At 32.4% G+C, this 25,134-nt stretch overlaps 1 protein-coding gene across 1 annotated transcript; it reads right to left on the bottom strand.

The window, feature by feature from the left end:
- Positions 1 to 4,624: 4,624 nt before the first annotated feature.
- LOC124923780 (subtilisin-like protease SBT4.6) lies at positions 4,625 to 21,489 on the bottom strand. The gene is made up of 12 exons (XM_047463754.1): positions 21,355 to 21,489; positions 21,097 to 21,204; positions 20,932 to 21,017; positions 20,732 to 20,846; positions 20,558 to 20,654; positions 16,439 to 16,685; positions 15,858 to 16,344; positions 15,612 to 15,706; positions 15,146 to 15,488; positions 14,804 to 15,002; positions 14,611 to 14,702; positions 4,625 to 4,819 (listed from the first exon to the last, which is right to left on the bottom strand). Exons 1-12 carry the CDS (start codon positions 21,487 to 21,489, stop codon positions 4,625 to 4,627), a joined length of 2,199 nt encoding a protein of 732 aa, XP_047319710.1.
- Between the last annotated feature and the right edge of the window lie 3,645 nt (positions 21,490 to 25,134).

Raw genomic sequence — 25,134 nt, forward strand, 5'->3', positions numbered from 1 at the left:
CAGGTGCTTGCGGGAGAAAGCACGAAATATTGGCTTGAAGACGCATCCGACCGAGCGTTGGGTGGGGTGCTGATGCAGGAGAGGCATCCGGTTGCATTCAAAAGCAGGAAGTTCAAAGATGTTGAGACTCGATATTCAACTCATGAGAAAGAGATGGTGGCGGTTGTGCATTGCCTTGAGGCATGGCGCCACTATCTTTTGGGCACCAAGTTTGTGGTGGTCACCGACAACGTGGCTAACACTGATTTTAGGTCAATATTAACTTAGATAATAATTAATATGTGAATTATAAAATTATATTTAATAAAATATTTATCATTTTATATTATCATAATTTATATTTATATTTTTTAAATAATAATACATATTTTATCTACTCATTTTCTATAGTATTAATTCTCATTTCATGAATACCATAAAACTATTTATATAAACATATTATAAAATAAAAAATAAATGTACTTAATCATATTATTTATGATTGTTCTAAAACCTTCTTAATATAAAACACTAAATGTTTGTATTGTGTAAAAAAATAATAATAAATAAATAAAACTTACCAAATTTAATTTATAAGATTTCGATTTTGGGATATCAAATGTTATTATAATTGATCGTAAACTCAATTATTGTCGAATTAAAACATGTTAATTATTTTATATTTTTTTAATAAAAATGAGAGTCAAACTAAACATATTATTATTCATTCTATATAGTCTTGATTCTCAATATTCTTGAAACTTTCTAAAAAAATAAATAATACAATTATTTATAAGATTTTTGAAAATTTTATTTGTAGACGAATTATTTTTAAAAAAAATCAAAATTATAAACAAAATTTTTATATTGTATACAACTTGTTAAGAATTATAAATAAATAAAAAATACCCACTCCTCGTGGTATGGTTTATATTTTCGTTGGTTAAAATTTATGGTGTGGCTTAAAAAATAAATTATATAGTGTTGAAAAGTAATAATTTTAGTTTAGTATTTTTCTTTAGTTGTTCTATCAAATCAATTCATTATTTTTTCATATTCTTCATATTATGTTTATGCATATCATATGATACTATTTAGTATTTAATATTTAACTCTTCCTCAATCATTATATTTTACATTATTATTATTTTTTTAATAAACGAGAACTAGTAAAAAACTTTACAACAATGATCCCCGCTTAAATTTAAAGTGCTTTCAGATGGATAAAATGTGACCACAAGGGGTTAAACACATAGCTCGCTAACACACTTAACTATTTAACTAGACACAAAACTTGCCGTCTAACGGGCTCGAACTCGGGACCTCTTATGGAGCCTAAGGATATCCACATCTTATTACTGCTAGGCTAGAAAATGTATTAAAAAATATGGCCACAAGGGATTAATCACATAACCCGTAAACACACTTAACAATTTAACCATACACAGAATTTGTCGTCTGAATGGTTCGAATCTAGGACCTCTCAAGAAGGGCGGAGATATTCACATCTTGTTGCCTCTTGACTAAAAGAAGAGAATATATATTAAGAATGGAAGAAAGTCAAATCTTTTATGGTTGTTTTATCACTACAAAAAAAAATGCTTTTAGTGACACATAACTGTCCACGCTTTTTAAGCGTCGAAAAAAGTCCAGAAAATAAAAGTTTTGCCAACCTTAACCTTTATATATTATCTATGACAACTTTTATAAATTTTATTTTAATTATATTTTTAAAAATTCTTATAAAAAAATGTTTTAAACATTTCATTCTAATATTTTTGTAAGTTTTAGTTTTACTTTTTTAAAATTTAAAATTTCTTTTTTACAATATAGTCGAAATCATTAATTTAAATTTTATACATTTTGATCTTAAAACTCAAATTTATTTTTACTTAGAGTGAATTAAATATAAATTTATTATTATATAATATAAAAATAAATAAATAAAATTAAAACTAGATGAAATAAAATAAATAAAAGTGGTAGATAAATAATATAATAAATTAGTTATTAAATATTTTATTTATAATTTGTAGATTAAAAATAAACAAGACCTTTATTTTAATTATGATTGGTTATCCATTATTGGATGAGTTTTTTCTCTTACCTTTGTTTTAATTTTTATTTTTTTTAAACGTCCACTTCAATTTAGACATAAAATGTCTATTAACATTTTCTTTATTTTCTCAAATTAAAATGAAAGAAGAGCTATTTTTTCTTTTGTAAATCCTAGCCCAGTTTAGTAATAACAGTAACGGAGCAAAAATAAGAAAGAACTAAAGAGAAAATGTAATTAGAGACCAACATAGTTTGACTGTTTTTGCTTGACTAGAGGAGGTGGTGTCCGACTAGGCTCTTACACATTGATTATTGCTAGAGAAATATGAAAATTTTGAGAAAGTAACGTTAGAGATGTAAATGAACCGAGCTGCTCGCGAGCTATTCGAATCTCGGCTCGACAAAAAGCTCGTTCGAGCTTGTTCGTTAGTCTTAACGAGCCGAGCTCAAGCTTGTTTAAAAGCTCGAAAATTTAAACGATCCAAGCTTGAACTTCTCGATATTCGACTCGTAAGCTCACGAACATGTTCGTTTATAGGCTCGCTTATAAGCTCGCGAACAAGTTCGTTTATAGGCTCACGAACACGTTCGATTATAATATTGTTTAAATATAATTTGTAAATTATTAAAAAAAATAGTAATATATAAATATATAATATAATAATTAATATTATTACATGATTATATTTATATTAATATAATAATAACCTATAAAGCTATAATTAAACTTAGGGTTAATAAATAGAGCTTTCTAAACGAGCTTTCTAAACAAGCTTTAAACGAGCCGAGCACGAGCGGCTCGTGAGCTCAAATAAATCCATACGAGCCGAGCTCGAGCTCGATTGTAAAAGCTCGAAACGAGCTAGACGTTCCGTGCTCGAGCATGATACTGTTCGGCTCGGCTCGGCTCATTTACATCCCTAGGCAACTTGAACGTGAACATGAACGTCGTGGTCTACCTCAACTTACGTTCTCGAATCTCACACTAAGCCGAGGAAGTGTTTTGAGAGAGGAAAACTTGCCGACGAAAATGGAAGAAAGGAAATTAAGACAAGGATGATGAGACTGAGCTTTATGAAATAGTTCCTCCAATGGAGACACCAGAGCGAAAGCAGATCGGTACACCAATACCTAAATTCGAGGTAATTTTTGGTCTTATCAATCCATTCATAGAGGACATTGTTCAATGTTCATAGTTGTTTTGATTAGTGGTACTGTGAAATTACTAACACATTTGGGGTCCTAGGGCTCTCATGTCTTGGTTTGACTTAGTTCGTTGATCTTGTTGGTGTAAACAAATTGTGATTAGGGTTGTTTTCCTATAAAATTGTTATTGCTTCTTGAGATTTACTTGTCTAGAAACCCTCGTTCCAGTCAGTGCATCTAGTGTGATGCGATTCATGATTCAACTAATCTCTTATAGGACTTGCTGACTCTAAATTTCTTTATTCATGATATCCTAATAAAATTTAGATTTGAGAAGTTACAGGTATCTTCCAACCCCTCCTCCTCTGCGTCTTCCTCTCATAATTTGACTTAGGGGATAACAAATATTTTGAACAAACGAAAAAGGGGAAGGTAACACAGTAATAAACAAATGTCTATTCTTAGTTTGGTTACTCAATTTCCAAATACCAGTTGCAGGAAGTGGCTGAGGAAGTCAAACATAACAGGTCAATAATTCCAGTTCATTCCAATTCTTTGCTTTGATCTCAAAAACGTAATGCATCCTTTTCTGACCTAAAAATATATGCATTCCCATGATATGTGTAGTACTATAGTTATTACATATAGATAGCACTTTAACTGAATTTTTATTTTTGTTTATGGAGGTGAGTTAAAGAAATAAATCGATTATTTTATCTTTTTTGTTAATAATTTGTGACAAGTACTCATCATTTGTGAACAAGGGACAAGAGCTTCATTCTTTTCTGATATAAAAATAAAACTACTCCTAGGATCTGTGTAGTACTACAGTAATTACATATAGATAGAACTTTCATATTAGGACTTATAAGACAAAATTTTGTGATAGATTGTGATCAATTACTAGGTCTTTTCTGATTATACTATTTGCCTTTAACTGGATTTTCCTTTCTGTTTATTGAAGTGAAGTGAGTTAGAGAAATAGCAGCATGATTAATTGATATTCTATTTTTGTTGTATTAATAATTTGTGACAAGTACTCATCATTTATGAACATGAACATGAACAATAACTTCAATTTGATTTTCAGCTTAATGAGTAGGTACTATCTCTCCTTTTAGCCATTCCAGTTCATCTCTCTTATTTGGTTTAATATACATTTGCGAATGTCTCTTGATCCCAAGAAACGTAGTTAATCCTTTTACGACCAAATAAAGTATCCATTCCCAGGATCTATGTAGTACTACAATAATTACATATAGATAACACCTTAATATTAGGAATTATAAGACAAACTTTGTGATAGATTGTGATCAATCCTGGTTTTTTCTAATCATATCAATTGTCTTTAACTGGATTTTAATTTCTGTTTATGGAAGTGAGTTAAAGAAACAACAACATTATTAATTGATATTTTGTTTTTGTTGGTGATAGGTACTCATCATTTATGAACAGGAACAAGAACTTCAATTTGATTTTCAGCTTTATGGGTAGGAACTATCTCTCCTTTTAGCCATTCCAGTTCATCCCTCTTATTTGGTTTGATAGAATATTTGCGAATGTCTCTAGATCCCAAGAAACGTAGTTCATCATTTTTTGACCTAATAATGTATCTATTCCCAAAATCTATGTAGTACTACAATAATTACATATAGATAACACCTTCATATTATGACTTATAATACAAACTTTATGATAGATTGTGATCAATCATATATAGTTACATGGTTTATTCTAATGATTTCATTTGCCTTTAACTGGATTTTAATTTCTGTTTATGGAAGTGAGTTAAAGAAACAACAATATTATTAATTGATTATTCTATTTTTGTTGTGTTTATATTTTGTGACAAGTATTGATCACTTGTCATTTTTGAGCTTTGCTGCCCAAAATTTTCAATCCTAGTGAGGCGCAGACGAAACCCGAGGGACAAGTCCACTTCTTTCTAGTGAAATTCGTAAGTTTAAATATTACACTCTACTTGATTGTTCATGTGTTGATCATTTTGATGCATCATCTTTCACATCTCCAATAATCTCTCAGATATATATTATTTTATAAGTACACTATTATTTTTAAAATATGATTTTAATCATGCATATTTGAAAGTATTTTCGATTATCTAGGCTCATAACTATCACTTATAAATTACCAGTAATAATAATATTATAGGTTTTTGTTTTTATGCAGTTTTCGCTTCAAACAATAATATTTAATTTTTAAGGTCTAAATAAAATCAAAAGGCATCATAATAAAATAATGAAGTTTAATATGTAATATAGTCAGCGTTTTCCTATTATGATATGATCTCATGTAGCTAGAAGATGTGGTAGCATAATAGATTATTTTTTTTCACTCTCCACTACATTGATATAAAGGAATACTCCTACAAGATTTTTACAACTCATAAGGGTAATATCTTTATCAATGTCTGTCTTCTTCTATTAGATTCCGAGAATTGGTTTTTATGAGATTGTCAAGATAAATATGTTTGTCTATGTTGTTGAAGATGAGGTAAATTTTTCTAATGTTTCCTTGTTGAGTTATGGAGCCTACACTTATAATAAACTCTACATTGTTAATTAGAGTTTATTGAGTTTTCTTTTTGGTTTTGGTCTTGGGCCTGACCAAAGTTATTTAGGTTTATTACCTGAATGTTTACCCTATAAATAGGTGATTATTAAGGGTTTACATGGTGAAGACTGAATTCTAGAGAGATAAAGTGTGAGACAAAAAAAAACTTTGTATTCCTTTTTCTTCTTCATAGTAAATCTGGTGGTGGCTGAAATGGATGTAGCTCAATTTGAGTGAACCACTATAAATTTGTGTGTTCTTATGTTATTTTTTTCTTGTGTTTTTACATATTGTTTTCAAGCAGGTCGGATTTGGGAGATATAAATCCTAACAACTGGTATCAGAGCAGCTATGTTAGATCTGAGCATTGGAAACAATGGCAAGTGAGAACAGTATAGGACATGGGATTGAAAGATTTGATGGGACAAATTATACCTTCAAGAGAATGCAGATTGAAGATTATCTCTATGGAAAGAAGCTTCATGTTCCTTTGAGTGAGAAACTAGAGAAGATGGATGAAACTGAATGAAAACTCCTTGATAGACAGGTTTTGGGAGTTGTCCGATTGACGTTAGCCAAGACAGTTGCTCACAATGTAGCAAAGGAGAAGACCACCATGAGTCTGATGAAAGCTCTTTCTGATATGTATGAGAAACCATCTACTAACAACAAGGCACACTTAATGAAAAGACTCTTTTACTTAAGAATGGTTGATGGTACTTATGTCACTGCTCATTTGAATGAATTCAATACAATTGTGAATCAATTTCTATCTGTTGAGATTGGTTTTGGGGATGAAGTTAGTGCCCTGATTTTGTTAGTATCTCTACCAAATAGCTGAGAACCTATGAGGGCAGCAATTAGTAATTCAGTTGGAAATTCTAAACTGAAATTTGTTAAGTTAGAGATCGTATTCTTGCTGAAGAGGTTCGTAAAATTGATTCTAGTGAAACGTTCAAAGGTTCTGCTCTGAATGTGGAAAACAAGGGCAAATGTAATGATAGAAATTTCAACTGAGGTAAGAGCAGATCTATGTCGAGGAGCAAGAGGAGTTAGTCCAAGTCTGGGCGGACATTTGAGTGCTGGAATTGTGGTAAATAGGGTCATTTGAAGAGGAACTGCAAAGCACCGAAGAAAAACGGTGATGATAAAAATGATGCAGCCAACGTTGTTACAGAATCTGTCACTGATGCGTTACTTCTGTCTGTTGATAGTCCAATAGATTCATGGGTTTGGACTCAGGAGTGTCCTTCCACATCACTGCTCACAAAGAATTAATGGAGAATTATGTGACTGGAAACTGTGAGAAAGTTTATCTCGCAGATGGTGAGCCACTAGATTGTTGACATTGGTGACATCAAATTGAAGATGGCAAATGGTTCTGTTTGGAAGATTAATAAGGCGAGACACATTCCAGGTTTAATGCGCAATCTGATTTCTGTTACACAACTTGATGAAGAAGGTCACAATTTCAGTTGTGGAAATGGTGCGTGGAAGGTGACTAAAGGAGCAATTGTTGTTGCTCGAGGTCATAAAACTGGAACATTATACACGACTTCAACTTGCAGAGAAACAGTTGCTGATGTAGTTGATGACTCGAAGAACAGTGAGTGGTGGAATTGCAGGTTGGGCCATATGAGTGACAAAGGGATGAAAACTCTTTGGAAGAATGAACAGATTCCAGAACTGAAGTCTGTTGAACATCAGTTATGTGAAAACTGCATTCTTGGAAAACAGAAACGGTTGAGTTTCTTAAAGATTGGGAAGGAGTTCAAGAAAGAAAGGCTAGAGTTGGTACACACTGATATGTGGGGACCTGCACCTGTTTCTTTTATTGGCGGATCATACTACTATGTGACTTTTATAGATGATTCAACAAGAAAAGTATGGGTTTACTTTATGAAGCACAAGTTTGAAGTATTTGCTATTTTCAAGAAGTGGAAGGCTTTGGTTGAAAATGAAACAAATCAGAAAGTTAAGTGCTTGAGATCCGACAACGGAGGTGAATATATCAATTTAGATTTCAAAGAGTAATGTGCTAGGAGCATGAGATTACATGCAGGACTACCTAAAACTTTCTGGGCATAAGCTATTAATACTGCTTCCTATTTGATAAATAGGGGACCCTCTGTTCCTCTTGAATTCAGAATTTCTGAAGAAGCCTGGAGTAATAAAAAGGTAAACCTTTCTTATTTGAAAGTGTTTGGTTGTTTATCATATGTTCATATTAATGAATGTGATAGGAGCAAACTTGATTCAAAGTCTAATAAATATTTTTTCATTGGTTATGGTGATATCGAGTTTGGTTATCGTTTCTGGGATAATCAAAATCGGAAGATCATTCATAGCAGAAATATTATCTTCAATGAGCAGGTTCTCTACAAAGATTGTGTTGAGAAGACATCAGATGGTGATTCCAAGTTGGAAGAGACTGGTACCGTCGATTTGAGAGAATTTTCAGCTGAATATATACCGATTGTCGAAGAAGAACAATGTGTTGTTGAAGATGAAATCGTTGAGAACGTGGTCCCAGAGGTAAATCAGCAAACACTGGTTATATAGTTGAGAAGATCGTCAAGGAATCGAAAACCAGTTGAGAGGTGGTCTCCATCTCTGAACTATATCTTGTTGACAGATAGAGTTGAACCTGAATGCTATGAAGAAGCAATACAATCTGATGAATCGATTAAGTGGGAGTCTGCTATGAAAGATGAGATGGACTCTTTGATGTTGAATCAGACTTGGGAGCTCACTGAGCTACCAAAGGGAAAGAAAGCACTTCACAACAAATGGATCTTCAGGATTAAAGAAGAACATGATAAAACCATGAGGTACAAGGCAAGGTTGGTTGTGAAAGGATTTCAACAGAAAGAAGGTATTGACTACAATGAAATCTTCTCTCCAGTAGTTAAATTGATGACAATCAGAACTATTTTGAGTTTGGTTGTGAAAGAAGACCTTCATTTTCAACAAATGGATGTCAAAACTGCTTTTCTTCATGGTGATTTAGATGAAGAGATTTATATGCGACAACCAGAAGGATTTGAAATCAAAGGAAAATATGAGCTTGTGTGTAAGCTTCAGAAGAGTCTGTATGGTTTGAAATAGGCTCCAAGGCAATGGTACAAGAAGTTCGATAGCTTCATGAAAATTAACAATTTTCTAAGGTGTGAAGCTGATCATTTCTGGTATATCAAGAGATTTGATAAATCGTACATTATTCTGCTCATCTACGTTGATTGCTGGAGCAAGCTTGTATGAGATTAACAAGCTCAAGAAAAAGTTGTCTGAAATGTTTTCAATGAAGGATTTGGGTGCTGCTAAACAAATCCTTGGGATGAGAATTTTCAGGGATGAAGTTCTCAAGTTTTCACAAGAAGAATATGTGAAGAAATTTCTTACGAGGTTCAACTTGTATGATGCAAAACCAGTTACTACCCCCTTAGCTAGTCACTTCAGACTATCTAAAGATCAGTCGCCTTCAACAGATGAGGAGAAAAATTACATGGCAACTGTTCCGTATGCCTCTTCCATTGGTTGTATTATGTATGCGATAGTTTGCACAAGGCCAGACATAGCACATGCAGTGGAGGTTGTTAGTAGATTCATGAGCAATCCGGGTAGACAACATTGGGAAGCAGTAAAGTGGATACTACGATACTTAAGAGGAAGTACGAGTCTTGCTTTGTGTTTTCGAAAGTCTAATATGGGTTTGGAAGGATATGTTGATGTTGACAATGGTGGTGATGTTGATGGTAGGAAGAGCACAATAGGGTACATTTATACTCTTGGAGGTACTGCAATCAGTTGGGTTTCAAAATTGCAAAAGATTGTTGCTCTTTCTAGTTGTGAAGTAGAGTATGTTGCTGTGACAGAGGCTGTTAAGGAGATGATGTGGTTACAACCCTTTTTGCGAGAATTGGGTCAAGACTACGAGGGAAGTGTGTTGCGATGCGACAGTCAGAGTGTCATTCATTTGGCAAAGAATCTTGTTTATCATGGCAGGACGAAGCATATACAAGTTCGTTATCATTTCATCCGGTCAGTTTTAAAAGATGGAGTATTAGCTCTTGAGAAGATTCCCGGGAGTGAGAATCTAGCTGATATGTTGACGAAAGCTATGACAAATGAGAAACTAAAGTTGTGTGCAACTTCAGTTGGTCTTCTTCGTTAAGACACCAAATGGAAAGCCACTACCGATCGAGAGATGATGAAGTTAGTCTCCAAGTGGGAGATTGTTGAGTTCTGGAGCCTAAACTTATAATAAACTCTACATTGTTAATTAGAGTTTATTGAGTTTTCTTTTTGGTTTTGGGCTTGGGCCTGACCAAAGTTATTTAGGTTTATTACCTGAATGTTTACCCTATAAATATGTGATTATTATGTTTACCCTATAAATATGTGATTATTAAGGGTTTACATGGTGAAGACTGAATTCTAGAGAGATAAAGTGAGGCAAAAAAACTTTGTATTTCTTCTTCTTCTTCATAGTAAATCTGGTGGTGGCTGAAGTGGATGTAGCTCAATTTGAGTGAACCACTATAAATCTGTGTGTTCTTGTGTTCTTCTTTCTTGTGTTTTTATAGATTGTTTCAAGAAGGTCGGATTTGGGAGATACAAATCCTAACATTCCCTTCATTATGAATCCTAAATTGTATTAACACTTCTCTAAATAGAATGTAAGACTTGTTAAGGTTGCTCTTATGATTGGTGTTGGTAACATGGTAAACGTTATTTTGTGAAAGTTTCACTTAAGGTACTTTTGAGAAGAAGAAAAACTTGTTTTATTCATTACCAGGAAAATGTATGATCAATATAACTTAGTATAGTAAGTGATTCTGCAGGAAAGTAACTCACTTCCATTGCCAAATATAGAAACAAATGAGCGTCAACAAGCACGTGCTCTTACAATAATTTATTCACATTCAGTTGTATGCTCATAACAATCACTACACTCATTTATAATATTATTCTTTCAAAAGTTTTTTTCCCTCTTGTTTATATTTGTGTTTTTGGTAGTGGATGGTTAGGCAATGGATACAGTATCTTGGACGCGATGCAATAATGAAGTTGATAGTGTGGAACAATAATAACCCCAACTTCAGCTTGAGGTTCATACGCGAACAATTATTACTTTATTACGAAAATACATTTAGTTTTTATTTTTTGAAATCTCTATCTCATGGCAAACATCAGAAAGGGTTTTACAAGAGTTGATCTAGTGAAGTGCTCTGAAATGATAATGATAAAGGTATTTTTGTTTGTTCATTTGTTAACTTCAAATGTGTATATCAATTTTGTTTGGTTGTTGAATTTAATTCTGGTTGAACCTTTCCCTTACCTTTCTTTTTTCTATTATTGTTATTCAAGTTGGACATTAACTTTCTCTTCATTTGTCGGATTTTTTTCGAATAAAAAAATAGGATGCAGGTAAAACAAAAACAAAATATAGTTATCTACATTTCTTTATGGAAAAAATTCATAATTATCAAGTTTTATTCATTTAAGTATGTGTGATTTTTAAATTTAATTTTTTTTGAAGGGCATTAGAGCATCTCCAGCGCATGACATGTGCCCGCATCGGACAACGTGAAAAAGGACAAGTCATTATTTTTTTTCATTTTTTGCACTGTAGATAAAAGCAAAAGGAGGGCAGTGCCCTCTATGGTCATGCCCAACTCTGACATTTTCATTATTATATAATATAATATATTCTATAATATATAATATAGGAATATTAGTTATATATATTTAATTATACTATTTTTTCCTATTATTTTACTATTTTAAGTAACATTATAATAACATTAAATAAATATATATTCTAAAATTTTACTATAATATAGGAATATTAATTATATATTTAATTATAAAAATATTATAATATATTTTAAGTTATAAAAATATTTTAAGTTATAATTACATTAACATGTTTTAAGGGTGAAATTCTTAAATTTTCCTATAATATATATAATATAGAAATATTACTTATATATTTAATTAATAAATTAATATTTTAAATAAATTAATATATTTTTTATTAATTATATTAACACGTTTTAAGAGTTTAAATTCTCAAAATTTTCTATAATATAGAAATATTAGTTATAATAGTATAAATTAGTTATTTGTTTAAAATAATATAAATAAAATTCACATTTAAATTATTTAGATAAGAATGCGGGTGTAAGCATTGGATTATTTTGCCCAAGTACAACATGTGCCCGTTTTCTGCTGAGTTGGAATATTGATTTGACAAAATAAGAGGGTAGAGGTCTTGTACGCTGCTGATGCTCTTATAGGTTTAGTAGTTTTTATTATGGATCCACAATTTGTTGATAACATTGAAGACTGCTGTGATTGTTCTGGAAATCATTTATTATTATGAAATTTGTAATATTTTAGTTAATGTTTTGTTTATTAGACTATAATATGATTTTGTGAAATAATATTATTAAGAGAATTTATCTTTTTTTTATTTTTATTTAAAATGTCAATAATGTAGAAATGATTTTCTAAATGTTTGATTATTTAATTTTTAAAAAATACAAAAATAGAATTTAGAAAATATTATTAAAAAGAATTAAATAAAACAAAATTGTTAAATATTAAAAAGACTTTTGGCGACGCTTAAACTAATGTTACCGACCCTTAAATAAGTGTCGTTATAACTTGCGCCGACCCTGCTTATGGTGACGCATAAATAAGGGTCGGTGATATTTTTGGCGACGCTTTTAAGGGTTGACAGAAGTCTTTTTAAACGTCGTCGTAAGTCCATTTTGTTGTAGTGTATTATTAAGTGTAAGGTTATTTCGATGCTACCTATACAAGAAAGTGCTTGTATTCCACTCATATAATAACACATATACACAAAATTGAAGCATCACCCTCCTCATTTGTTGAAAAATTTCACTTTAATTTGTACCGCCTTAGTGTCTGTAGTCTGTAGCATCGAATAACCGTGCTCCTGCTCAATTAGTCAAGGTCATTTTTTTTCAAGAAATCTGTTTGCATTTTAAAAAATGTTTAGCCAAAGAGTCTGACTTGGAAGTCAAATTTTCATTCAAATTTTCTTTAATTCCCTACTAACATCAAAGCAAACAAAAGAAAATAAATAATTTCATATTGTATAATAAAAATAGTTTATAAATCAAACATCGTCTAAGTAGAATTATTCAGCATAAAAGAATATAGATGAACACCTATTAACATAAATAATATAAGAATAACAAATTTTAATATGAGCATAAGACTTGTAATTATTAGATCAATTAATCTAAATAATCTTTTATAATCTAATTTTCCTCTCCATAAATGACTATACAAAGTAACAAAACTTTCTTTAAAATCTTAACAAATATAGTTGATAACATGTGATAATTTGAAGAAGATAAAAGAATGAAACTATTTATTTCAGATTTTTTTAAGTTGGATGTAAACAAAAGTAATTAGTAATTTAGACCCTCTGAATCATTATTCTTAAAGCTCAATAAATTATATGAAAAAGTACAGCTAGTTAGAAAGTGCTAGCTAGAATGGCGTTTCGTTTTGCAATTTCATTAGTGGTGTAGATTAATTGAATCTCACTATACACATAGTGAAGAGGCTACCTGCTAGTGTTGACCTTAATCCAATGGATTTTCTGCCCAGCCAAACTCCTAATATGAAATATACAAAGAAAAAAAAAAATACTCAAATATAATCAAAATCCTAAATTGGAGATAATGACTTCTATGAGTCACATCTGTAACTCTCCAGATCGTGAAGAAGAAGTTGTAGACACCAAATGAAGAAAAAAGAGTAAGAAAAATATTATATGATCGAAGAGTAAATTTAAAATAAAGAGGAAGACGAAAAGGAGAAGAAGACCAAGAGGCCTGGCTTAAAAGAGAAATTATGTTCAAGTAAGAGGATAAACATTTATTTTATTTATGAAAAAACTTTAAATAACAAAAATTGTGAGATTACAAACCTAATATGCCATAATTCAAAATTCGTTACAAAATTAAAGTAAATTCATATTTACATGTTTAAAAAACAAAATTATAACTTATTTAAAAAATAATTAATTTATGCAATTATTATTTTTATCAATATTTGTTTTATGATTTGTTTTAAAATTTGTTTATATATGTGAATAATAATATATAATTAATATTCACTTTTACTATTTGAAGTAAACTTATTTTACAAATTTACAAATGCCTAATAATTATGTTTAAATTTTCAGTTTTGATTTTCTTATTTTAAATTGCTCTCATTTTAAAATACATTAATCATTTATAGGAAAATATAATAAGAGAAATATTTTTTTTAAAAAGTTCATTCATTAAGAGTATCATACATATAATAAAATACTACGCAATCTTAAATCTTTATTAGAAAGAAAAGTTACAAGTGTCTTGTTAATTAAAGAATAGAAGATCGATACAAGAGAATTGGACTTTTGACTCTATGAATACCATCAACCCAAATTAAAGAACTTGAAACATGATCTTGGTTGAGCCATTCTCCACTTACTGTGACAATAAAACTTTTTTTCTCTTTCAATCTAATAAAAGAGAGAATATTTGGCTCCACGTTGACATATATCATACTATTTCCTGTACTAATTTGTGCATGATAGGTAGAATTTGCATGGCCAACATTTGTTACAACTCTTTTGAATTGAACAGTGAAAGATGATTTACTTTTCACTGATGCAGTCATTGTTGGGTAATTGAGATCTTTTGGAGACGTTTTTTTTCGTTTTAGACAATTATGTTTTTCTCCTAGCATCTTACTCAATTTATCTCCTTCCGAGCCTAAACCACAAAACATATTGAAATACTCGTCTATCAATGTCTCGTAAACCAGTCCCGGATAAACAGCTTTCACTGGATCGATGTGTCCTGCTCCATATCCAAGTTCCGCATCTACATTGTATTTTATATTCATGGTCCAAGCTACATGCAATGCAACCAATAAAAAAAAGTCAATCATGAATAAATAGTTTTCTCATCTTAAAACTAAAATTAATTGAATTGCTACTAATTATTTACCTTACCGGTAGTCATAAGAGATGATTTAATAGCTGATGGTGACCAATCAGGATGTTTTGATTTCACATAAGCGGTCGCACCAGAAACATGTGGACACGCCATGGATGTTCCGGACTGGATGGAGTATAACTTAGGAACAAGTTTTCCAAAATCTTCTTCTGGAGATTGGGCCAAAATATTTATACCGGGTGCGGTTACATCGGGCTATAAGTATAGAAAAGAAACATATGAAAACAAAATTATATTGTATTTCATCTAAAAAAACAAAACAACATAACAATAAATTCTGCAATTTTTCAAAAAAGGGATGAAAATGAACATACATTCCTTAAAAAAGATACATATACCTTTAAAATTTCTGGAAAAATTGTATTTGGCCCTCTTTTGGAGAAAGAAGCTACAATTGGTGCATAACTGTGAATAGTCTTGCTCTTTAATATGCGTCCAGACGGATTTTTATTGGATTTGAGGTAAGACTCAATGTAATAAAAATCAGGGTCATTTAAAGGCGCAATCGGAAAAGGTACTACTAATGGATCATCCTCGTTCATTTTACTTTTTCGAAGAATAACTCCACTTGCATTAGCATTCATAGCCACGAGCCATGCAATTGAATCACTGTCACCAGCATTACATACTATAATCTTCCCATCTACCAAATCAGGATCAATGCAACCATCATTACATTTCCTGATAGACAAGTGTAATTAAGACATCACAAATCATTTAAGCAATACACCAATAGAATAATAATGAAACAGATGTATTTTCTTTAAATAATCTTCTTCATTATAAAATGAGAGAAAATTTTACATTGCCCTTGATTCATTGCAATGTCGAGTGATTTGTCTTCCATATACTAATCTCTGGTTATGTATGCCTGTGTCAAAAGGATTCACTGCATGACCCTGAACAAAGACCAAATATTAGGTATCTATGTATTGTATATCATAATTATTTCAAACATAGTAATATAAAATATATAAGATATAAAAAAATAATCAATCAATCATCAAAAATATGAAAAATAAGTAAATTTATATAAATACTTTTACTTACAATGATAGTGTGTCCATTTCCAAGAACAAGTTTATTGATGATTTTTTTATTTGTATTACTTGCAGCCACTGTGAATATCCATGGTGCATTGCTTACAACTGTTTTTAACATTGTAACACCAGAGTTACCTGCGCCCTGTACAGTTAAAATTCCTTTCTTCATTGCATGAAAGGAGCCAATTGCAATAGCATCCTCGCTAATATTCATGGGGGAACTTAATCCAAGTGATACAGTGATAATGTCCACACCATCAGCTATGGCATCATCAAAGGCAGCCAATATATATGAATCGTCACAAAGAGGAGTGCACACTTTGTATGTAGCTATCCTAGCTAAAGGAACACCTCCTCTAGCAGTCCCATTTGCTATACCAAAAAAATTGGCATTTTTTAAGACCCTTCCTACTGCCGTTGACGCAGTGTGGGTCCCATGACCCTTTGTATCTATTGCTGTGTCTCCACCATAATACCTGGCTCCAATTAATTTCCTATGTCACAAAATTTGAAGAATACACAATTTTAGTGAAAATATCAAAATAAGTGATGCCTAATAAAATCAAGTTGAAAGTTTTGTATACATACTTATTGCAAGTAAAATTCTTTCCACCATCACAAACACCTTTCCATTTCTTTGGAACATCACCTAAATTGTGATCTGAGAAACTCTCTATATCAGGTACTACACCGGTGTCGAAATGTCCAATTATGATGTTACTCTCAACTGTTGGATTGCGAGGAATTTCTAGGGACAAACCCATATAATCCCAAGATCTTGTGGTTTGAATTTGGAGTTGGCGACTTTCGAAAACAGAGACAATACCTTCCATGTCTGTGTAGGACAAAAAGGTAAATTATCAAGTAACAGATTACCAGGTATTGCTTGTGTCCATCATTTCTATACTACCATTACTTACACAAAAACAAATTATCTACATGATATTTTGCAATACTATATATATAGTATAGCATTTTTTATTTATTCAAATTAATGGTAGAATTATGAATAAAATTAAATGTTAGCAATATTTGAAAATTATTAATATTAACACCCTGTTATCAAAATAAATTTGTATATAATTAAGTTTACTTTGAATCTATGAATTAAATCACACCTTTATATAATGTTTTTAGGGGTTACTTTAAAAAGTTCAACATTGAGCCTATCTTGAAACTCTATTGAGAGCTTGATTGATTTGGATTTATTGAAAAGAAAAATAGATCATAAAAAAAATATATTGTTTAATAAAAAAAAAATTACTTGAGTTAAATTAATAAAAATAAATGTCAGGATAATTTGATATATGATGATTGAATATATATATATATATATATATATATATATATATATATATATATATATATATATATATATATATATATATATATATTAAATAAGTCCAATAACTCATTATCAAACAAGTTCTACTAAAAAAGAAAGCATATTGTATATACATATATATGGATTTGCTTACAATGAAAGATCATTCTTTTGAATTAGAGTAAGAGTTTTACTTTGCAGCTTTGATACTTGGTGTCGAGTAAGATTTGCGGTAAAACCATTAAAACTTTTTGTATAACTTCTTGCCAAAGCATTTTCTGCTGTACTGTTATCAATTCACCAAAAAAGTGTTAGATATGAATAATAATATACTATGATATATAAATTCAAATATATCTTATTATCGTTAATTATCTAATTCTCTCAATAATTTTTATATCTCACATTAAAAACAAAATTGTTAAAGGAGAAATAATTTCATTAGTGACTAAGTCGCGATACCAAGATTCAATTTCTATAATAAGTTATTGACAAAAAAGTAAAATCAAATGATGCGGAAATCTCTTATGACATTATCCAAAGTTATTTTAATTTGTTTAAACATTCTACAAGACACAATCACAACAATAAGCCAATGACAATTGTAATAAAACACGCCATCAAACTGAATAATAATTTTTTTCCGATAAATTAAGCCACTACCAACATTATTGAATAATAACAAAATAAATTAAATAAATTAACCACATACATTGTGTTGTAGCCAAGATCTTGAAGGATGTTAATATGATGAGAACGAGCTAAATATTTCCCTTCTGGAAGATTTCCCATATAAACAATGTATACCTAAAAAATGATCAATGGCATCACAAATGGATATTGGTTGGAATGAGACAAGATTAGATATACCCATACAGTCTATATTTTAGTTTTATCGTACAATGATTACGGTTAAAATTTATTGCTAAGAAATTGTAAAGTATGTAAATACATATGATTGAAAAATGAAAGGTGTTTACCTTTCTTCTTTCTTTGATTTCTTCGTAAGACAAACAAGTGAATGAAACAAGAAAAATGATCATAAGACGGTAAAACAAATGCAGGTATTCAGATTTTGTCATGGTAAAACTCTCTCTATTGATTTCTGTTTGAATAAAAATAATATGGTCATGTCTATTTATATAATAAAATAACTATATAGATGGAAGATGTGCTCTAAATTAGCTATATTTAATGAATTCGTAGCACATATTCCATATATATAAATATTTACTTTTATGTTCAAAATATTGCCAATAAATAATTCTGTTACTATTTTTAAAATCTCACATATTATGCTATATTTAGAATTATTCTTACAACATACAGAAAATCATTTGTATATATTAATGCATTGATTTTGTGCCCTCAAAGGATATGTCATAAACAAAATAATGATATTTTTTCAATTAGTTAATGCATCTGAAAAATTAACGTCTTTGCCACGTGACCAAGATGGACTGGGGGAGACAAGTTATGCAACCCCACTCTACTCTACGGCCCAAAATTTTCATTATTATTTATTTAATTAATAAATATATGTTATAAATTAATTAGTATATTTTTTTTTCAATAATATTAATATTTATTTATATATATTAAGAAAGTTTTTATTCAGTAAATATTATAATTATAATCCAATTTTTTATTCTCTTTTAGACCATTCAAATAAATTATAGGTTTCTCTCCATTGTCTGAATTTCAGTGTACATTGCGGCCTTCAAGTGTATATAGCCAACAACTTCTTCAAATGAAATTAGATCGAATGATACATTGAGGGCTATGTTATTCTCATATTTCATTGATGAAGTCTCATCGACTCTTCCTAACAGTAATGAACTCTTCTTGTTATTCTTAACAGAGTTTGTGGTGAAGTACAGTTGTCCTTCTCGCTGTGAGTGAAGACCTTCACCTATTTTTTCAGTTATTAATTTCAATCTTTTACCTTCTTTACTTTCACTTTTAATTTCATTTCCATCTATTTCAATTCTAATTCTTTTGAACTAGAGTTGGTATGTTAGTCCCATCCCATGACATATCTTCGTTGAAGACAATATTTCTACTCACTGTAATCTTTTTCAAAATAGGATCATAAAGCCTATAGACTTTAATTAGATTCTTTATTTATAAAAAAAAAAAAAAAACATAAACAGAACTCTTACTATCCAATCACTAGTAAAAAAAACAGGCATCAGTAAGGACTAACGTTGTTACAGAAAGCACTAAAAGCCGTTACTATTGATCTTCAGTAAGGGCACATAACGCCGTTACGGTTCGTTACAGACACGTACATTATAGATAGTTACAAGTCATTAGTAACGGCTATCCAACACTGTTACTGATAACCGTATCTGTAACGACATTAATACCGTTATTGTAAGTATTTTCTGTAACTGCACTTGAAAGGAATAATCGTTACTGAAGTACTTATCTGTAACGGAACTTGATCGAATAACCGTTACTGAAGTTCTTATCTGTAACGACACTTAAAGAAATAACCGTTACTGAAGTTCTTATCTATAACGACACTTGAAGGAATAACCGTTACTGAAGTACTTATCTATATAATGGCACTTGAAGCAATAACCGTTACTGAAGTACTTATCTGTAATGGCACTTGATGGAATAACAGTTATTGAAGTTCTTATCTGTAACGACACTTGAGGGAATAACCGTTACTGAAGTACTTAACTGTAACGGCACTTGAAAGAAATAACCGTTACTGATGTTTTATCTGTAACGGTGTTCGTAATGATAAAACCGTAACAGATATTTTTTATTTTTTATTTTAATTATTATTAATACTTGTAATCCGAAAATAGGCGAATTTTATAATCCAAAATACCCAAAAATCTCATTAAATATACCAAAATATCATAATTCAAAATACCCAAATATCATAATTCAAAATACCCAAACATCATAATTCAAAATACAGAAATATCATAATTCAAAACATCCAAAATACACAAATACCCACAATCAAGTAGAAGGTGGAGGACGGGGAGGAAGTCCACCGGGAAACATAGATAACATCATTGACATTTGATTCTTCATCTGAAGCATTTCTTCCCTCATTTGATCACGCTCAGCCTCAGAACGTAGTCTCTCTTCCTCAGAACGTTGTCTCCCAGCCTCAATCACTTTACGTGACCGTCGTCTCTCAGCCTCATTCTCCTCTCGCAGCTCTATCTTCTCTGCTTCACGCTCCTCTCAAAACTTCCTCATCTCCAATTCCCGTTCCTCTCGCATTTTGCGCATTTCTTCCTGTAGAACCAGGTTGTCCTCGTGTAATTGTTAAGTGTATGTGCGATGATGATGACTACTCGAAGAACCCCGAACATCTGCTCTAAATGATGTAGGTCGTACGCCTACCCCCATACCTACAACTCTACCATGTCCTTGAGACCCAAAAGCGTACTCTGTCAATTGTAGTTCATTTCTACTCGGGTCTTCTTCTATAGTAGTGTGCAACGCAGACTACAAACACAATTAATTTTGGATTAATACAAAACATAAAAAAACACAAATTAAACATATAAATAAACCACACTTACCACTTTCTCAATAATAATAGCGGGGACCTCTGAATTTGGATCCTGTAGAATTGGTTTCTTTATGTGTGTGGAGAAATAGGTCAGCAAAATTAGGCGATTGTCCAGTAGTCCTCTCCTGTACAAATTCAATGATACAAATTATAATAAAACCAAAAAAAACATTTGAAACTTTATATGAATTGATAAAACGCACTAGTTGCCTCTCGACTTGTGAAAAAGAGATGCAACCCGCATGATTCTTGTACACGACATTCGCTCTATTACTCGTATTTGAAATACTTGTTTTCTGAAATTTTGAATAGTTTTTTGTTTAATATATTATTAAAGTAAGAGTTCGTTAAAAAAATAATAGTGCGATCACTTACCTTGAACTCCGGAGTGAAGAAGCGACGCTCTAGAAGATAATGCCAATCACTTAAGTGCGATCTCCTGGGGGGATTGGCCCGAATCGCTGTCACGTTATCTTCAAAGGGCTTAATGTACAAAGTGTTCTAGTGACATCTCCACCTATCCCAAAGTTGTTTTGCGTGATGTAGCCCTTCACGCCGATAAGGGTCGATGTTCCCCTCCGTAGTCTCGAAAGGATCCTAAAAAATAACAATTTAATATAAAAACACAATTACCGTGATAGCCCTCCATATGTGATCCAACTGTGTGGAGCTAAGGTCCGTCCAATGTAGGGTCCTGTACGGTACTACATTGGAGTCCCGAATGACACTCCCAATATGCCTCGACCATGTAGTCCTATTATCGCACATGGGCTTACCATTTATCGGTTTAAACACTAGTGACATCTTCTCTCCAGCCTGTAACTTACCAACTGAATATAAGTGTTGGTTCCTGACTTTCCAGACTGACCTCAACCTCTTCATCAGAGAAATCATAAGCATCACTTGCCTCACTATCCTCAATGGCTACAGTTTGATTACATGGAATTCTATTGTCATTGAGTGAGGGTTGCCTCATATAGATCTCATCTTCTCCCGTGATAGATTTAGTGGCTTCTAGATCTAGGATCTTTCTGCTTTGTCTTCGATTTTCATCTTGTTCTGCTTTAGTAGGTCTTTTCTGACTTTGAACCTCTTCACTACTGGATTCATGTTTGTTATCGGTTTTAATTCGCCTTACTTCAGAACTAAGGCTCACTGCCTTATTCAAGACCAAATTGTCTTCTTCTGCACTTGATCTTTTGATTTTACAAAACCCAAGATTTCTCAGTCCATTCTCAAGAGCTTCTTTATTACTTATTCCAAGATTCTCATGTTCATCATCTCGAAAGGTGGCTCTAAGCCCAAGGATCAGGTCATTTCGAATTTTGATGACATTGTTTTTTCGGTTCCTATTTGCATTCCTAAAACTGTGAAGAGTAGACTCATGACCTATTTGAGTGCCTTCAGATCCAATTTTGCTTGTTTCATATGGGTCAAGTATTCTCCGTCCCATAGATCTTTGAATTTCAGAAACTTTGGAACTATGACATGTAGTTACATCAAGACCAGTTCTTTGATCAGTATTGGGATCGATGGAGTTAGGACCAACAATAGTATCATCCACAATAATAGGACTTGTGCCAGTATCAAGACCAATATAGCCGGGATCAGCAATGGTTGCACATTTTTTATCAAGACCTATAGTAGCAAGTCCGGTAGCTTGAGTAGTTTCATGATCAACAAGTCCAAGACTATGCTTAATATGGTCAATATGGCTAGGAACAGTAGCTTTATGAGAAGCTCTAGGACCGGTGTGTCTATGTCCAACTTTATCAGGACCGATACCCTGACTAGGACTGACATTTTGAACAGGACCTATTCTTGAGAAAACAGAATCCCTAGGACCGGTGCCCTGAACATGACCAATATGATCAACGTTAGTAGGGCCAGCTTGTACCCTTACCCACTTCATTCTTTTTACTATCTTCTTCCTTACCCTTATCTGTTCTTGCTTTTGGTTTCCCATCTTATCATCCTCAATGCGTTCATTGCTGTTAAGTTCAGACATGTTCACATTTCTCTCAACCTGAGCCTGGTTAGAGTCATTGATATCGCTTACTTGAGTGTTGTTATTGGCCTTCGATTTTAGATTATTATTTACGGGACATTTATTCGTAGCGTGTGTGAAAGTGCTACACAATATACATCGATTTGGTTTCCATTCGTATTGTACTCCAATGTCAAATAAATTTCCTAATTTATCTTTAAGTTCAAGCTTGATTGGAAGAGAGCTACTTGGATGAATTTCGACACTAACTCTGGCCACAGATGCATGCTCGTAGCCTTCCATTGTTGGGTCAAACATAAGTGGTTTGCCTATAATGCTTGAAATATAGGCCAGGCCCATCGGGGTGCACATGTGTGGTGGAACATTCTTGAGATTCACCCAGATTTGTTCATGTTCAGGCGGTCTATGATTAGTATTAAGTTCCTCGCTCCACTTGTACAACTTGAATCTTTTTCCCCCTGATAAAAGTATGTTCGCTCTCTATGATCGACTTTATTTCGCTTCCATTCCTGAAGGATAGAAAGTAGAATCTGTGAACATTGATTGTGATCCTCTCTAGACTAGAGGATTCCCACTGACCCATCAACGTTCTTTTAACATCAGCAAATGGTGCCTTCATGTTGCCCATAAAATGACCAACTATGACAAACTCCCATGCCTTGACACATTTTTCTTCAATTTCTGGTGGGAGCTCAAACCGGTGCGGATGATCAAGTGTAATTACCTTTGGGAATAAGGTGTCTATTTGGAATTTTCCCTTTTCTGGATCGCTCATGGCATTTCCATTCCACACCTTTCCTTCTTGCCAGGTTTTGTTTGGGTTGCTCATGATTGTGTACACCATTGTTTTATTACATTTCGAAATTTCCTTCATGGCGTCAACCGTCCACTTGATCACTTTATCATATTGGTCTTTGTTGAAGAGATTCCAATTCTTTAGATAGTGACTGTTGAACTGAGCATTCAACTGATCATTTCTTTCTTGGGGCATCGTAATCTCTTGTTTATTAATTTAGAAAAATAGCTTCTTCATCTGGTTTCTCAGTCCTGCCAAATTTGCTATTTCGTTTTTCCTCATTGACCACGTTGGACCAGCAGTAGGATCCTTGTTATCAGCCTGATTATTTTCTTTGCCAGGAATTGCAGCAGTAGGAGGAACGGAAGAAATGACTGTTTCAGGGATGCTATCTTTCCTAACTTGTTTGTTCTTTTCGGCCCATCTAACCCTTATATTTCCCACAAAACCGTTGCCTTCAATTGTTCCGATCTTCTTTAGAATATCCCCTTTAGTGTTCTTCTCTTGTGTATCAGTTTTCCTCTTTTGAATGCTATCAATTGGCATTTCAGGATCCAGATTAACGAGTGGAGAAAACGCACCCAGGTTCAATATCTCAGGGTTAGCCTCGGGTGTCACAGTTTTCTTGGGATTTACTTCAGCATTCTTCTTAGAACTTGAGTTATTTGCCTTCATGTTTTTCCTTTCTTTGATTTTCGATCCATTCTTACCCTTCTTAGTTGTTTTAGAATTATTCGATCCGGTTTCTTGATCGATCTTTTCAATTTCAGCACTTGTTTTGGAAGAATTATGCCTCTTTGCTTTTGGTTTGATCTTTGTTGCCAATATCTTCTTCATGGACTTATGATATTCGAGGTCGCATATTATTGTTTCATCATAGTCAGTGCTTTCGTCTGATTCTAAATCAACATCTATGTTTTGGTTCTTTTGATTTGACCGGTGGCTCATAGCTTTGTTAGTAGATTTATTATCTTGGCGATTAGGACCAGTAGAAGGTGGATATGTGATGTCAGGACCGACATTTAAAGAGATAGGACCAACATTAGAAGAGCTAGGACTGGCATTAGAAAAGCTAGGACTGGAATTAGAAGAGCTAAGACCAGCATTTGAAGAGCTATGACCTGCGTTTGAAGAGCTAGGACCGACATCTGAAGAGCTAGGACCGGCATTTGAAGAGATATGACCAATGCCATGAGTAGTTTTATTGTGTCCAGGACCGACGTGTTCAGGATCAATGACTTGAATATTCATGTTATCCACTCTTGTTAGACCCAACTTTTTTGCAACCAAATTATCGTTTTCAGACCCAGCCAAGCGAAAACCATTGGCTAACCCCATATTAGACCCGACCAAGCGAAAACCGTTGGCTAACCCCTCATCAGACCCGGCCAAGTGAAAACCGTTGGCTAATTCTTCCAGTTTTATACATTCTTCACCTCTTATACCCTGACTTATATTCTGACCCAACTTATTTGTAGCTTCCATGAGATCCATACCCAGACCCAGAATTTTAAATAGATTGTCATTCATGACGTCATCAATCAACGAATCAATATAATTTCCAGCCAAGCTTTCACCATTGGCTATACCAATCAAGTTCAGTTCATCA

The sequence above is a fragment of the Impatiens glandulifera genome, chromosome 1 (genome assembly GCF_907164915.1).
Source record: "Impatiens glandulifera chromosome 1, dImpGla2.1, whole genome shotgun sequence".
NCBI classification, from domain to species: Eukaryota; Viridiplantae; Streptophyta; class Magnoliopsida; order Ericales; family Balsaminaceae; genus Impatiens; species Impatiens glandulifera.